Here is a 17,216-nt window from a genome sequence, read left to right on the forward strand (position 1 = left end):
TGCTGCCGGGGTAGAGGACAATGGAAAGGAGAGAGAAGGTGCTCATTGCAGAATGCCTCTCCCTTGCCAGCAGACAAGGCGGGGAGGCTGGGAGCAGTCCTGCATGCAGGGGACAAGAGTCATAACCCCTCTCCCCTACTTGGCAAAGAAATGGGGAACAGCTGTGCATCCATGTCCCGAGCGTCCCACCTGGGAACATACTTATTACTCACTGAGCTGCCTGTGCTGCAAACCAGCTGCCATTGCCCTCCTCCCTGTTCCCGCAGAGCTTGCCCCCTGCCACCGACACGTCTCCCCACCTGCAGTTCCTGCTTCAGAAAATCCCACCAACCACCAGTCATCACTCAGCGACAGTTTAGCGTTGTGGCAAAAGACCAAAGCTGGCCTGTGCACTTTATAAAGTAAAGTTATATTTCTGTGTAGTGTGTCCGTGTTGCAAGACAAAAGGCGCCGTGTGCTCCCGCAGAGGTAAGCGGCACACCTGCCCTCTGCACTGCCTCTTGGCCCCGCTCAGCTCACCCAGAGCCTTTCCTTCAAGGGTGAAACCAAGGATGTGTCATGAAAATTTGCAGCTGGCTCGTGCCGACCCAGGAGAGAGGCTAGGATGCAAAGTACAGACTTAGAAGAGTTATTCATGCACGAGGTATCCCAGCCAAACTGGGGCACCCCAACTGTGGTTTCACGCAGGGTTCTCATACCCTTCAAACGCTCAGCTCCAACATGATTTGACTAATTACTAACACTCATACTGCTGACTACTAATCACAGTAAAACTTTGCAAAGCAACTCTATTTTTGCAGCATTCTTGCTGATTGTCTATTGATCTCGACATCCCTGGAGTCAGCCTCACTAGAGTTACTTATCTGTAATGCCAGACGATACTGCAAAGATTTCGAAGATGTGTCACAAGGTCTAGGACGCTGGTGTTATCTTGGCTTTCTGCGGTATCCTTTATCCTTCGTGGACAGCTCTAACCTTTCAAGAAGCAAAGTCCTTGCTTGCAGAGCCGGACTGTCCTTCAGTTTGTTTTACTTAAGCACGAGCAATACGCAAGTCTCCAGTAAAATTCCACTACCTCATGACATTACAGTGTTTAATTTGAACTCATATACATATATATATTAACAACTTAATATACTTCCATACTGTGAAGACGGGTGGATGTAACAGCTAGGGAGGGCAGTGTTCATAGCAGATGAACACTGATGCAGACGCCCGGCCTTTGAGGGCAGCGCGGCTCCGGGTGGGCGCAGGGGTGACACGCACGTGTGGCACACACCACACGGCCAGGACCGCGGCCGTGAGGACCCCAGCCCCAGGCTCCTGCCCGGCCACCGACCCACGCCCCACGGGGCGGGGAGCGTCCCGCTGGCCGGCCGCAGGCGGGCACCCCCGGCGCCCCGCAGCCCCCGCCGGGCCGGGACAGGGGCAAGGGCAGGGGCATCCCGGCCCCTCCCCGGCCGGCCCCGCTCGGGGCGGGGTCTCCCAACTTTCGGCGGCGGCCGCGGGGCCCGGCCCGCCGGCGGCATGAGCCCTGCGGCGGGACAGGGGGGCGGCAGCGCCGGGCAGGGCGAGCCCCCGCCGCCATGCCCAAGGAGCGGCCGCTGTGGCGGGGACCGGCCTTCCGTCTCTGCCTGCTCTCGGCCGCGCTCTTCCTCTGCCTCCAGCTGGGCATGAGGCGATCCTGGTGCCCGGAGGAGAAGCCCCGGGCGCAGGCGGCAGTGGCGGGGCGGGCGCCCCCTCCGGCCCGCGGCACGGAGCACCACCCGGCGGCGGCGGCGGCGGGCAGGCGGCGGGTCACCTACGTGCGGAGCGGCCGGCGGGGGAGCGCCGCGCCCGGCTGCTGCCCCCTGCAGCCCCCGGGCGGCCTCCGCAGGAAGGTAGGGCGGGCTGGGGCGGGGGGAAGCGCCCGCCGTGTCGCGACAGGAGCGCCTCTGAGTCGTGACAGGCGCAGCACCACGGCGCCCCCTCTCCCCCTGAAGGCGGAGCTGAGGGTTCTGGGGTCTCTGTGCCGCCCCGGTCCGGGTTGGGCTCTGTGGCCGCTGAAGGACATCCGACCGTCGGAGCCCCGTGGGCTGTTGCCGTGGCTGAGGTGTTGCTTGTAGCTGAGCAGAGTGGTTGGAGGGTGTTGTTGGTATGGTGAGGTGAGGAGAGTGGCTGGAGGGTGTTGGTGTGGTGAGGTGAGGTGGGGTGGTGGCAGCTTCCTAGGAAGGCGTCTTGTGGTCAAGAGAGTTTTTGAATGATGCTGCTCAGCTGGCGAAAACCTGGCTGGTGTGGGGGCTGAACAAGGTCAGACCTCGGTCTGGAAAGGTAACCTTGACCTGGAGAGTCACCAAGCTTGCGCAGGAGGCTGAAGCACCCCCAGCAGGAGCAAGCTTGGGGAAAGTCCTTGGCCCTTGGCATTCCTGGAATCTGAATGCCATTTCATTCGCTGAAGGCTGTCAGTAAATGTTTCTAAGATGTGGTCTGCATGAGAATTAGTGAGGTAGTTAATGAGTTGGTAAATGGACCTGTAGTTAGGATCAGACGTGGTAACATCTGCAAAGCCTGTTGGAAATGTGAGGGCTGTCATTAACATCTGGAGTTCAGCAGCAGTGAGGAGTGTCAGTACGAACTTCTCCCCACCCGTTAGCTGCATGTATGACCAGCAGTGGGACGCTGCCTTCTTCAGCAGGCTCTGTGCTGTCTTTGGTTTTGGCAGATGCCACTCTCTCAGGAATCACTTGGATTCAGATGTTTATTTTGTAGAGTTTTCTTTGCAGTCTTTCAGGGGGAGAAGAGCCAGCTTTCGCAGGCTGGGAAAGAGTAGCTTGTCACCAATTTTGATGTCCTGCTGTCAGGAGATGCAGAGATGTGCAGATACTTAAAGCTGGAATGACTGTGAAGAGGAGCAAAAGGAGCTTTGCTAGAGATGGGACCACCTTCTTGGTCAAAGTAAATAACTGTTTCTGATGTTTGCCTTGACGAGAATAAAACCAGTTATGAGTGGAATAGTTAAACCTTCTCCTGTCCTTAAACCGAAGCTTTATCTGGGTTTACTTGGACCCCCTTGCTGAAGAGACCTCTTACTAACATCCAAACCACCATCTGAGGAGGTGTCCTGTGATCATGGGGTTTGATTTGCAAATCTGCTTTCTTTTCTTTGCCTCTGTGCCCCCGGTAATTTATTTTTTATTTAAGGAGGAGATGGACAATGAACTCGTGTATAGTTTGAATTTTAGATTCACCTCATCTTCCATGGGGAGCTGTGATGGAAAAGTAAAACTCTTGCTTTCTGCACCTGATTTCCTGAAAGGTCTAGAAGTAGGAATGAGATAATCCCTTGCTTCCTTCACCACTGTGGCAATGATGAGGGCAATATTGTCACACATTTCTTCGTCAAAATTACTATGGGGTGTCCCGATGTGCTGTGGTATTGATACCATGTTGAGGCATCTAGATCTTGCAGTACCAGTTTCTGTGTTTTTTATTGTCAATGCCATGTAACTTGGCGTTCTAAAGCCCAACTTCTAAGTGATTGTAACGATGGGAGAAATGCAGCATTCACAAGGGGAAAAAAAATGTGGGTTCAGATAGTTTATTGAAAACACATGCTAAGCATGGCATCAAAAAACAGGAGGCAAAGGTGAAGCATATCTTAATTTCTTTCACGATTTTTGAGGAAATCCTAGTGGAGAAGTAGCATCAGGAGAGGCTGCTCGTTGTGCCAGGGAACTGGCAGCACCTTGTGGCGTGGGAGAGCTCAAGGCTCTTGGAAAGCCCACAGCACATTTTGGTGTGTCTCCAGTGTGTGAAACATCGCTGCTGTGGTTTGTGGTGTTGGGCACGTTGCTGCTGAGGTCTCATTTGAATCCCACTAATTAAGTAAAGTGAGAAATATTCGTAAATATAATATAGGGTGGAGTTGCCAGGTTAAATTTGAGACCGTCAGGTGTCTTCCATGTTCAGCTATTTGACTTAGGCATGTTGCTTCAGGCTAAGAAAAATCTACTTAGAGTGAAGATAAGGCTTTGGGGATAGGGGGCTGAAATTCTGGGAATTACTGATTTTGAGGTAGAGTTGTTAAATAAAAACATAGGGGGAAAAGTGATGGGAAAATAAAGTAGAAGTGGTCTGAGTGCTCCCATTTTCTCTTGTGGAAGTGGTGATCATGCACGCTAGCTAAAAAAAAATAATGGGTAGTTTATTTTAATATTATTTTTTCATCAGGAAATGTATTTCTGTATTTCACTCCAGACTGCTTTAAGACAAGATGGGAGCTCTTATCAGAAAAGGCTGCTTAAATTGGTGGTCTGTGGCTTCTACCAGCAGTTCTGGAGAAAGGTGTCAGTGTGCAACTTTTGCCAGTGTGGTGTGCTGGTGTGTGCTGCTGGTGTGCTGGGGGAGAGCGACGTGTCTTATACCTGTCCATAAACCATTGTCAGTCTGTTTTTGAAGCCTGCAGAGTCTTTCAGGCATGGGTTTTTTCCCTACTGCTGATTACGGTGGTGGTGGTAGAATATGTTGCGATATGTGAGCCTACGGGATGGCAGTAATGAAAAATCAGCAAAGCCAAACTTTGCTCTTTTTTCCTAGTGCCACTTGGTTATAACTCTGCTCGTACTTACATCACTGAATTAATGCAGAAGACCGATGAACAGAGTGTTTCCATAGATCTAGTTGAATATCCTACTTCGTGGCCGCATAAAAAAAAAAGAATTGCAAAAACACACAAGGAAATGATTTGATGCCTACTTTGAGTCACTTTAAAGTTTCCTGAGGCAGAGTTGTGTTGTTTATTTCCCAAGCACAACTGCAATCAAACAACCAACAGCACCAGAAGGGGGAAAAAAAGAGACCCAGACAGGATGGGAAAGACGGAGACTCATCCATAAATGGCCCTTGCCTCTGCAGGGAACTGCCTGGGCAGTCGTGCGCTTTTCCTGACTGCTGGTAAATCTCCGTCAGCGGAGAGAGTGACTGCACAGCAGATGGGAGGGTTTGGCCGTCGAGGTTACAAGTGTCTGTTCGTGCCTTAAGATGCATGCATAAAAAATGCTAACTGAAAGCATCAGGGAATAAAATAATTTAGCTATGTGACAGCTCTGGGAGCTGCCAGAGCTGCCTGTTCTGGTGCTTTTGGGAGCTATGTCCCAGCTGTTTTGCTCCCGGTGGAGCCTACCAAAAAGCAGATGCTGCTGGTCTTGCTGGCAATAAACAAAGTTCGGCATTGAGAGCATATGATGGTCATCTGAAGAATGGGAAGAGTTAAATGTTGTGCTGCAAATGGAAATTTGTAATCCTGTTTGTGTTGCGGTGAGACTGCTTAAAATTGTGTTGTTGGTAATAAGATGCCCAACTATGTTTATAAACTGTGATTCTAAGCTCTGGCTGTGTTAAGCACTGGTCTGGTAACATATGCAACAGATAAAAACTGCAGCTACATGGAAACACTCAAATTCTGCCACGTGTACCTGCTCTTGCTGTAGGTATTAGTGAGGTCTGCACCCGCGTAGTACTGCAGACACGGAAGGAGAGTTTTAAAATGAGGGTGTGATGGTAGAAAAAAAAAATAATTTGTTGCATTTGGAATTTGAAAGAACAGCAAATTTTTATCACAGTGATTGCAATAACAAGGTTGTGTTGGCTCTCCTGCTCTGGAATGGGGAGGAGCCCTCTCCGAGAGTCTGGTTGAGAAAAGCTGGAGTCCTTTGCCTTCTGGGCAGATTTATTTCCATGGAGGAGGAGGGAAAAAAAAAAGTTATGGTTATGCATGAAAGAAAAAAGGCTGATGTTAGTCCAGGCAGGTGTTTTAAGTTCCTGTAGTTCTGCTTGCTGATACAGCAAGTGGTGTGACTATGTCTCTCCAAAAAACTGAGGTTCGGGGTTTTGCTTTCTGCGCGGGTGTAGCTGGGCTGTGCAGTGGGGGACTCCTGGAAGGCTTGGAGAAATGCTTGAGGCTGCTAGGCTGCAGCCACAGGTGTATCTTCTGAAAGTGTGCCTGCTGGAAGACAAGCAAATTACTAAATTTAGTTTGAAAATTGTAGTATCACTTGGAAATCACTTTGTTGTGGCCGTCTGAAGGTGGGGAGTGTGGTACCCTGCTGAAGTTAACTTCATTTTATTTTGGATGCTCTTTCATCTCATATTTAGGGGTATAAAAACATTTACTTTCAGTGATTAAAAGCTAAGCGATTTTGCTGCTGGGCCCATTTGTATCTTGTATGGGATTATAACATATTTCGAAACAGGAAGTATCATTGCCTAAAAGAAAAAAAATCTTGTGGGATTATATTTTTATAGGCGTTACTTACACTTGTATACATTTGTATTTTCATTCTTTATATATACAGACTAGTTGTCTTTTGCTGTTGCTTGTTGGATTGCAGGTTTTGCTTTTCTTTAAATAGAAACTATTTCTGAGATGTTACCGCTTCTCTGCAGTAATGACTGATAACAGTCATGTCTTTAACGTAATTGAAATCTGCAAATTATTTGGAGTGATATCTTTGAAGTTATGTGGAATAGCTGGCAGTTAATAATATGGCAGGTTCAAAATAACCTCATGTAATTTAGCATAACGTTATTCCTAAGATTTTACTTAAATTTTACATTTGATTTTTAATTTTAAAATGACAGTGCTATTTAGGTTTATGTCAGCAATATGTAAGTCCTTTTTACTTCTTCTACAAATCTGGTAAAAAAAAGTATCAGATATTTTCTTTGCCTGTTTGTATTTACGGTGTTTCCAAGCTGACTTCACATCTTTAAGAATCTGGTAAACTTTGGGTACTACTTGAATAGGAAGTTACTCTGCCTTTTGATGAGCAGGAGCTAAGATTCTTGGAAAAAACTTGGTTATTCTGAAGTCAAATATATCCGTCTGTCTTTCCATATCCTGTGGTGTACTAGCTGGTCTGTTTTGGATTGGCGCTTAACTTTCATAACGGTTTATTCGTTATGTATGCCTGGAGCAATGCTTTTAACATTACAGCTAAGTTTAACATGACAGGGCTTTGGAAGCTGTACAGCAAGTCACATCAGGCTGTGTTTAAAGGAGCAGGTTGGCGCAGGCTGAGCCAAAACAAGGGAGCTGCCGGGGCAGCAGCATGGCTCAAGGCAGCCTTTTGGCTCTCCTAGTGAATTTAAATCTAGAGTTTGTTCCAGTCACCTCACCTGTGTACCAGACACGTCAGGCTTTACAGGGTGCAGCACTGTTCTCTAAATGCTGTGGTGAGGAGTGAATAGCACCCTAGCCTTGATGAACGTGAGTTGCAGCTGTGGTTGTGTTGCAGAGGAGAGCAGTGCTGAAGAGCTGGATATTGTTAATTCTTTTGAATAAATAGTGTGCGTACTTCTGGGCATCTCCTTTAATAATAGTTAGACAAACTAGAGAGAGTCTCAATGGGAGGAAAAAGGCATTAAGAAGACCAGGAAGGCAGGCCTGTGGGGAAACCCTGGCAGAACTTGTACTTGTTTTGAATAGGGAAAAGTAGTTTTGAGAGGAATGTGCCAAGACTCTTCAAACTAAAAATAATATTTTTTTTTTGAAGGGCATAATGACCAATTGTTCCTTAGGTCCACTGCACATAGGACAAGAAGTAACTGGCTTATTTTTCAGGCAAGATACTAGGAAAACCTTTAACTCTGCGGTTGGGTAAGCAGTGGAAAGACTCCCTAGAAAAATGTGAACTTTGGGTGTCCACACAGGGAAGATCTAGGTATCCTTAGTTGTGCTTCAGGGCAGGGAGGTAGAGTCAGTCAACCTCCTGAGGTCCCTCTGTCTACATTTACCCACTCTGCAATTAGAGAAGCAGTCTGGCAGGTACAAGGTGATTAGCCAAACTGGAATTTAGCCTGAACAATGGTCTAAAGTTAAATGTAGTAAAAAGAGGTAATGAGGTCTTTAAAGACTTGCCCTGGCATAATACCTCACTAGAGGGACCACACCCCACCATAATTGTCCTGTGATGACTTAGTAGACCCCAGAGGAAGGAACGCTACTTGACAACTTTTTTTCCCTCCAGCACTTGGAGGTCTTTTACCAAATCTAAATAGACCCAAAGTTGCTTAGCTTGTGAGATCAGCACAAGGTAGGAGCTTATGGCTTCAGGCCATTAGTACCTTGGGGAACAGCTGTGAGAACCTTGGTTGGTTTTTGTTCAAATATTCAGGCTAATAGCACAGACTGAGAGAGGTTATTGTGTTTGGAAGAAAAGAAGAAACTTTTATTGATAGCAGTTTTCGACAGCAGACAAACTGATCTGGGGAGCACCACCAGCCAGCTCTGCCTGTAAATGGAAGTAGATGAGGCACTGGAAGGTACCCAAGCATGGGAATCCTTCTCCAAGTAGCCAAGCAAGGGCAATACTGGGCTTTCACTGTATTTTAACTGCAGATGAAATGTGTTTATGGTAGACCATAAAGAGGAGATGGTAATGTTTTTTCTGACAATGATGTCACTTGCAATCTTGTGAGGTAAATGATTACTCAGAATAAGCTTGTTTCTTACACATTTTCTATTCCCTAAAATAGGTTCTTCCTTCATGAATTTTTGAGAAGCAGCTGGGGAATATAATCCTTCAGAAAGTCATTACAGCTTTATGAGACTTAATTATATTCAATAATATAGATTTCTTTCAAATACCTACTCAAGGCTTTCTTTCAGCATATAAAGACAGGGGAATATTTTTTTTCTAGATAGCTGTGGCACAGAAAAAAAAAATTTTCAGGGTATACAAGCTTTCCTATTTAAGGACATAACCCAGGGACCGAGGTGGTAATTTCTTCTGCAGATGCCTTGCTCCATGATGGCCTTCACATTTGTGCCATCTTTTCCTTGAACCAGGCTAGATGGTCCACGGGCCTTGTACAAAACATGGATCCTTTATGACTGTGGTAGCAGGTGCAGAAAAAACCCATACTGATCCAGTCCCGTTTGCTGCCTTCAGCTCAAACTGTTGAATGGGACTGCTGTGTGGGGAGTTGACCCACACTGCCCTCCTGCCCATGTGGTGATGCTCCAAGAGTGGCTGAACAGCTCTGGTCATGGCCTCTGTGTCCCACTAAAAGGCAGCAATTCAATGAACGCGTCCTCTGCTCTCACCTCTTTCTTCACCCCTCCACAGTTCACTGTGTTTGGGGCACTGGATTGTGTACTGCTGGTTATCAGACTTTACTAGCAGCGAACAAGCAGGATTCCCCTTTGTGTGCTGTGTACATGCTTGGAGGAGGAAAGAATGTCTTCTGCATGAAAGCAGCTGTCAAGCAGGAGATGGGAGGAGGAGAGCACTGGTATGAAAGTCAGTTGTACAGCAAGTCACAGTCTTGTCATGGGAAAGGAGCAAGAGTCCCTGAAAGTCGGAAATATTGACAGCCTTGAAGACAATGAGCACAGTTAGTAACAAAAATTATCTTTTGTCACATTTCATGTTTTATACTAGAAATAATAGAAGTGAGGACAGTTTTGAACACGCAGTTTTCCTTGCTCAAGAAGTTCCCAAGGTGGCCAAGCTTGCTTCATTCTTTTCCCAAACTTCCTTCTTTGGAGAGAGAAGAGGCCAGGAAGAGAGATCTGGGACAAGTAAAAATCTCCTAGAATGCCTTAGGGTTTTTCCTTTACAATTCTGACCTTTAGCTGCCTTCTTATGAGCTAAATATTTAACTTAGTTGCTAGTAAGGTTTTCATCCCAGTTTGTTCAGTCAATTCACATCATCATTTACCCATGCAGCCAGGCAGTTAACAGAGATGTGTGTCTGCTTCAAGGCTGCACGGTAGGTGCCAGCATGCCGGGCATCTCTCATGCCACTTTTACTGAACTGTGGGCAGGGTTCAGACTGAGGTGCAGCTGGTGCATCTTTGGTATAGAACCCAGGGCAAAACTCCAGTGGCCCATCACAAGGGACGCAGCACTGAAATCTGGTGGTGAAGAACAAACCCCTCTAACAGATGCCTTGCAGACTCATATAGACAATGTGACAAGTGCATCATCTCTCTTACAACTAAGTTGTAGAATAGATAGTGTTAATGAGGGACCTCTGGTTCTCACACAAGAAGTTTGGTTTGATTGTGGTAGACCACACTGTCCTCCTGCAGCCTGGCAGTGATGGCTGTCACTCATGGCACAGCTTAGATAAGAGACTTAACACATAGGTGAGAAAGTCTGTGTGAACCACCACTAATCTTTGATGGCATCCGCAGCAGCGCCCTCTTATCACTTGTTCTAATATTAACTTTGAGTTGTGTTTGTCTTGGACGGCTGTTCAGTGCTCCAGAGCTGTGTGCAGTGGATGTGAGTTGTTTCATCAGCTTGAGTGTTTTCATAGCTAGCAGATACGCACCAAGATATTTTTGTGTATGATAAAACGTTGTCCAGAGCCCTTCCATGCTGTTTAAGTCTAAGATCAAACAGCATTCTTTTCAGTGGAAAAAGTAAAAGGGAAAAAAAAAGAGATTTGATTTAATTTTTCTTTTAATTGTGGTATAGCATGTATATCCTGGAATCCATAACATAGATGTTGTTTATGTTAGTGTTTTCTGTATTCAAAAGTGACAGGGCGTCAGGCTGTCCTATTTTGGGTTAGCAAATCTCTAAGGGCAATAGAAACCATGTGTGCAAATGGACTGGTGCCTTGGGTAACAGATAGATGAAAGCCATGATTTTGCACTTGCTCCTATGGCAACAACTGAGTCAATTTAAGCAGGAGATGGCGGAAACATTCCCAGCTGATTATGCAGCACTAAGTGGAAGAGTTTGGATCTTCAATGACACGTGTTTTCCCCTGCCTGATCTTCTGTCCTGTCTTCAGTAGTCTTGCTTTTAAATATGCCATCAGGCCCATGTGCTATCAAAAAAGGTGCTGGCTGTGAGATGCTCATGGACTGCACTGTCAGGGAGAGGGTGGACAGAGTGTCCTCATGTGACTGCTGACCCTCTTGAAAAGCGCAGGTCCTGGGTCTGGCTCTGGGGGAACCCATTGGTGGTTGCTTTCTTTTTCATTTGTTTTTGCAGCATTTAAAAACTAGCTCTGTAATTTATGTCCTCCTTGACACATTATAAATACAATAAAAAAACCTTTCATTATGTTTCTGTGTAATGATAAATGTAATAGTTCCAGCAACTGTTACCACATACACAGAAATCTCGCTTCTCACCGAAGTCTCCTCTGTACTCTCCACAGACGGGAACAAAATGGCTTTGCAGTGTTCTTTGAAAGTCAGTACCACAGAACGGTTTGGGCTTTGCAAATCCCAAATCTGGGGGACCCTTGTGAGGAATGTCCTTCCTGCTGCCACCTCTCCCCATCACACAATGGGGCCTTCTCTTGTCTCTGGGAATATGGGACCAGGGGGTCTTTCAGTGAGCCATTGGCTTCTGAAGTCTCTTAGGATTTTTAGGTCAAGCCAACTGCTTTAGATTTTACATGGAAAACCTCTGGGTTTACATGCTTGTTGCAGAAAGAGCTAACCAACAGCTCATTTAAGTGACCCACTGAAGTTTTCTTTGGGTTCCACTCTCTGATAGATGTCAGGTGCATTGCTGTAGGTTCTCCTGGAAGTGACAAAATTCTGGGTCGTTTCCAGGACTGACCTTGTGGCTCCTGCAGACTGAAGGAATTGAACGTTTTGCCCTCCTCAGGGTGTGGAAAACCAACTTTGTGGGCCTTGAGAACTTAGCAAGGACAGGTCCGCAACTCATTAGGCAACTCGTCTCTCTCTTAGGGATTTTGCTAAAATAGTGGATGCTCTGTGTTCTTGCTGTTGGTTTTGATGAGGTAACAAGTCACTGGTTTTTATATTATTATGTGTGTGACAGGGTGGTCTGCTGGGGAAAATTAACCTAGACAAAAAGTAGGCAAAAAGCAAATATCGGTGATGTGTCAGGGGCTGGACCTGGCTGGGAAATGTGTGCAGCTGAAAATGGTGTTAGAACCAGTGGACGTTAGCATTGTAGAGTTGCTGTCACCGCTTTAACCTCCCCCCTTTGCCCCATCCATCCCCACCCTTCTTCCTCATTCCTCTCCCAGCAGCTAGCTAAGTCAAATAATTAACTGGGAGCTTCAAAGTCAGTGTGCTTTATTTAACATCCTCTTTCATATTTTACAAAGAGACAGTGTTTGAAATGCCAGGGGAAAGAGATGGTAATGTCTATTGATATGGCATGTAATGTTAAATAATACTTGCCACTTAGAAGCCTAAAAATGATAAGAATCAGTTTGAAATCCTTCCTGCGTCCTGCAGAGTTGACGGCACTAGTGGAGGATAGAGATTTATCCCAGAGATGAACGCTGCAGGGTAGGAGCTGGAAAAACCCCAAAGGAACAATAAAATTTGTTAGTACTGATGTCGTGTCTCTTTTTGGGCTTTCCTCATGGTTGTTCTGCGGCACTGAAACTTTCAAAGAAGTGAACTTTGTTTCATCCTGAATAGAGCAAAGCAACGGCATCTTGTTCCTTTTCCCTTGCTCTTTTGAGAAAATTAAACAAGAAGCAATTATGTGTCAATTGGCTGCTGCTGAGCTGATGTGTTTCTTCTTAGTTAGATGTCTTGATTAATGGTTTGATCTTGCAATTATTATTCATTATGAAATCTGTGGGAATTCTGGGTACGTCAGGCTTTCAGGGTCAAACCATGTAGCTGTTCAGTGCTATATTCTGTATAATGCTCAGAATTAGTAATAAAACATTGGAAAATGTCCTTAACTAAAGAGGATGGTGCATATTTGCCCAAGCCCATCCTCCACAGGCTTATGATACTTGGGTCTATACTTGTCTTGAACAAGAAACTTTTCAAAATTTTGTGCTGTGAAAGGAGCTTGATTTTCTTCTTTATAAATTCGAAAATAAATGTATCATCTTGTACTTAAAATCCTAACAACTTGTAAGCCAGCTCTCATTCCCTTGCTAGACACGGGGAACTAATTGCCCAACACACTTTTATTTTCCTTGGAAGACTTTTACATAGCTCTAGACTGAGGGCAGTAATCCATAATCATATTAAAAACAAGAAAGGGAGTGTATTTGTAGACATTTAAAGCTAGTATACAGTTCATTCTGTGGAGCTCCATTGCCTTGTTTTGTTAACTAACATTTGTATGAAATAAGGAGTTGAAGAAGAAAAAAGTGATGCTTGTCTTTTTAAGTCATCCCTCGCTGTCCAGTAAAACCCAGTATGATCAAGTGAACCAATGGTGGGTTGGAGGGATGGAAGCCCCTAGGTACCTATTGAGAATGTTTTCTATCTTACCTTAGGTTTTACGCCATGAAATCTAAATACCTGTAGAAGTCACTCAGCCTTTTGGTTTACCCATGGATAAAACCTGATGTTTACTTTACGATATTATAGATGCCTGTGACAAATACTGCCCTCTCCTGCTCCCTGGCCACAGAAGGTTCTTCTGGTCCTTGCCCAGAAGAGGCAGATGAAGGGGAAGGGGTTTTCTGATGCTTCAGGTCTCCCTTTAGGCTGGAGGGTGTGGTGGACCATTTCTGTTTAGACGTTTGAACTCCACTTGGATGAGAGAGAAAGCTACAGAAGTGTGAAATGCTCTTATTTGTGTGAAAGCATTAAGTTTTACTTTAAAGCACCTTCTTTTTCCCCGGTTCTTAGCCTCAGGCTGAGCCTGCTGAAGTCAGTGGATAGGCTGCCAGAGGCATCCCTATCTGTAAATCACAGTTAGAATGCTGGAATTTGCACAAAATAAACTTGGCTTATGTGGCTGGCTGATTGTTTACTGATGAATTCTGTTTATTGTACGCAGTGGTTTGAATATTGTGATGAAGTCAACCTAGAGGAAAATAGCTTTTTCTTTTCCTGTATATGGACTATGACATGTCCCACATTTTGTCAATCAAAGCACTTCATTTAAAGCAGTTATGAATACAGGTTGAAACCATGGTCTTGCCTCTGTGTAGCCAAAGCCTGAATTTGACAAGCAGTGACCAGTAGTTGCTGTATTTGTTTCTTGCTGTTATCCTTAAGTGTTGGCAAAGGCGTGCAGGCACTGAAAATAATTCAGCTGATTGAGTATTACACTGCTTAATCAGTTTGGAGAATTTGCTTCTATAAATTTCAATCTGTTCTGGCTCCTGGTTTTCTCTCCATCAGATATGAATTATCATGCTGTCAGCCTCTGGATAGTGCTGGAATGCTGCTGCCTGATTTATTTATTTTATTTTATTACCATAGCAAAGAAATCCCACTTGGCTATTTTTAAAGCTGTGTGTCTCTTAGCAGAGTAAAATCAATCTCTTTTTTAATAAACGTGTATTTCTCCCTGATGTTGATGGGATTTCCTACGGCAGAGCTGTCAGTCTTTGGTGATGTTTGAAGGTCCGAAGAGGGGTTCCCTGGTGCAACGCTGCTTGTTCCTACCTCCGCAGCTCCCAGCTACTTTGGTTGCAGTGAATTTATTCCTCAGAGGTAGTGAGGGGTGGTGGTTTTGCTATGTAAATAATAAATTAGATGCAATGATTTCTGAATTCGTAAGTACCTACAAATTAATATTTTGGCAAGTGTTCTGAAACACCTGTTTCCTGTAAGTCACAAACCTGCACCCAGGGTGACGTACCTTAGTCGCTGAAGCTCAGGTCTAGCTACAGGTTATGTCCACAATGGCTAATTTAAACCTGGTAAGCTGGTTCCAATTACCCATTTCCTATGGAAGTCTGGGTTTTGATTTGAATTCAGTGGAGCATTAGTCACCTAAATTCCTCTATGGATCTGGCCACGTCTTGTTAGTTTTAGAAGGTGCTCTTTATTTTTCCAAAGCCATTTCTTGATTCTTAAAGTGATATAAATTCTGTCATCTGAAGTCAGTGCCAAGCATCCTTTTCTTTTTTTTTTTTTTTTCTGCTTATGCTTTTCTTATGAGACACTTGTTTGGGGGAAAAGACACAAAACGGAAAGTGGAGTTGGAGAGAGCTTGAGCATGGGCTTTGCTTGTGAAATGATGAACCTCCCAGGGCATCGAAGTTGTTGGTGTTTTGCGTTGAGGGTGCTGGTGTGGCTTGCCTGCAGGTTAGGCCAGCAGTTCCCTGCGAGCGCAGCAGCTGTAATTTGTGCGTGTCTCCATTTCATACCATCAGATGGGAAATCAGAAGCAAAAGGAGCAGAAAATAAACATGAATATTAACAAAAGAAGAGCAGAGGTGAAATGCTTGGTGATTGCTGCCTTTCTAGGGGTTATTATTTATGCATGTTCAGACTGATTCTACAAGGGTAAAGACTTTTTTGGTTCCTAATGAGAATTGAAGTCAGAAAATTGTTTTCTTCATTTCAATGTAAAACTTTGCGTTCGAGAAATGTTTTTTTCCTTTCCCCAGCTAAGTGTAGGAGTTTTACTTACAGTGCAAACTGCAGCCTTGGGAAGCAAGTGCTGATAAACTGCTTTCAAGCTAAGCCCTCTGGGTGATGCTGAGAGCTGCGTAAGTTGGCTCTCACAGCAGTAACATCCTGCTCCCAGGCAGACAAATGTGTGCTGCACTGCAGAGGCTTGGAGGAGGTGATGCACAGAGAGCAAGGAGCTAGGGTAGAGTTAAGTGCATCCTAGAAGTTCCCTCTTCAATAAAATAAAACACGTGTCCAGACATAGAAACACTTCTAGTTATTAAAATTCTTCATATACAAGCTGTGTCGAAAACTCATTTAAATTGAAGACACCCACTTAATGCAGGAAACACTCTTATTGCAGGACTGGTTTCCACAGGCAGGGTTTACTGTGGTAAGTAGCGTTGCTGCACGGGGGAGCCTGGCTGTATGCGTTATGTTTCTTACTCATCTTGGCGCAAAGCTTTTGTTCCTCAGCCAAATGTTCTACAATCAAATCTTTGCATAATATCATGGAGCAGATCGTCCTGGAAGATACGTCAAAACATACGGAAGACAAGCAGGTGATTAGGGACAGCTAGGATGGCATCACCAAGGGCAAGTCATGCCTGACTAATCTAGTGGCCTGCTATGATGGAGTGTCTGCATCAGTGGACAAGGAAAGAGCTACAGATGTCATCTGCATGGACTTCTGTAGGGCTTTTGACATGGTCTCCCACAACATTCTTACCTCTAAATTGGAGAGCTATGGGTTTGATGGATGGACTGTTGGATAAGGAATTGGCTGGACGGACGTGTCCAGAGAGTTACAGTAAATGACTCCATGTCCAAGAAGAAACCAGTAACGAGCGGTGTCCCTCAAGGGTCCATACTGGGAGCGATACTGTTTAGTTTGAGCAGCCTGATCCAGTGGAAGGTATCCCTGCCCATGGCAGGGGGGTTGGACTAGGTGATCTATAAAGATCCCTTCTAATCCAAACCATTCTGTAACACACACACTATGGTTTTACAGCACTGGAGTTCTGTGGGAGGGATTCCCTATGTAGCCCACTTGTCCCACTGCACCAACCCAGTGTGTACAGAGGATGGAGCAATCCTGTGGTGGCTGGGTACGAAGAAGGCTGTGTGCTTGCCTGCAGTGTTGTCAGAGATGCCTCTGCTTTAGACAAACTTGGGAAAAATAGAAAGATTTCCTGTATTATTTTTTTTCAGTTCATTATGGACTTTGTGCAGCACGTGAAAGTTCCACTGTTGGAGTGGAAATTCTCAGTTTAGATGGCTGCAGGACTGGATGTCAGCTGCGTTCCCCTGTGATACTCCCCGTGCCTGACGCCTCAGAGGGAACCCACTGCTTTTCTCTCAATACACACACAGGCAGAGCAGGAGTGTATGTTGCAGTTTCTGCAATATTGTTTCTTAAGCAAAACTCCCATATGTTTAAGAAAGCCAAACTGCAAAGAAAACCAGAAAATAATAGTAATAGAGGAAAAGGGGAAGGAAACAGTTCAGGCACGTGGGGATGGGACACCTATAAAGCCAGCCATGTTAGAAATTAATTCACTCAGAGCTCATGTTAGAAATTAATTCACTCAGAGCTCTAAATATGAGTCATAGTTGCTTTGTAAGCCTATATTTTAAATTACAGCTTACTGAGCCTCTGTGTCCCCATTACTTCTAAATTAACAATGTAGTGAAGCATGTTTTTATGGGTGTATCTCTTGTGAGCCCTCTGTATGATGCTGATTATGTTTAGCTAAAGGGGAACCTATGAATTGAACTTTCTTGAGCAAGTCTTTGCCAAGGCTGAGGTATACTTGTTCTTTCCTATTGACACCTCTGCTTTGAGGTGGAGTTTATTTTACTTGTGCCATGTATTGCTGCTCCAAACATAAAACATTTGGAGTTACTC

At 45.1% G+C, this 17,216-nt stretch overlaps 1 protein-coding gene across 1 annotated transcript in view; it reads left to right on the forward strand.

Annotated features, from left to right (window-relative positions):
* Positions 1-1,586: 1,586 nt before the first annotated feature.
* The window catches only part of METTL24 (methyltransferase like 24), a 47,559-nt gene continuing 31,929 nt past the window's right edge, over positions 1,587-17,216 (forward strand). The window contains exon 1 of the mRNA XM_086461302.1: positions 1,587-1,880. Coding sequence (XP_086317428.1) covers positions 1,587-1,880 — 294 coding nt within the window. The remainder of the gene's footprint in view (positions 1,881-17,216) is intronic.

This window comes from Leptosomus discolor, chromosome 2 (assembly GCF_034619465.1).
Source record: "Leptosomus discolor isolate bLepDis1 chromosome 2, bLepDis1.hap2, whole genome shotgun sequence".
In the NCBI taxonomy this organism is placed as follows: Eukaryota; Metazoa; Chordata; class Aves; order Leptosomiformes; family Leptosomidae; genus Leptosomus; species Leptosomus discolor.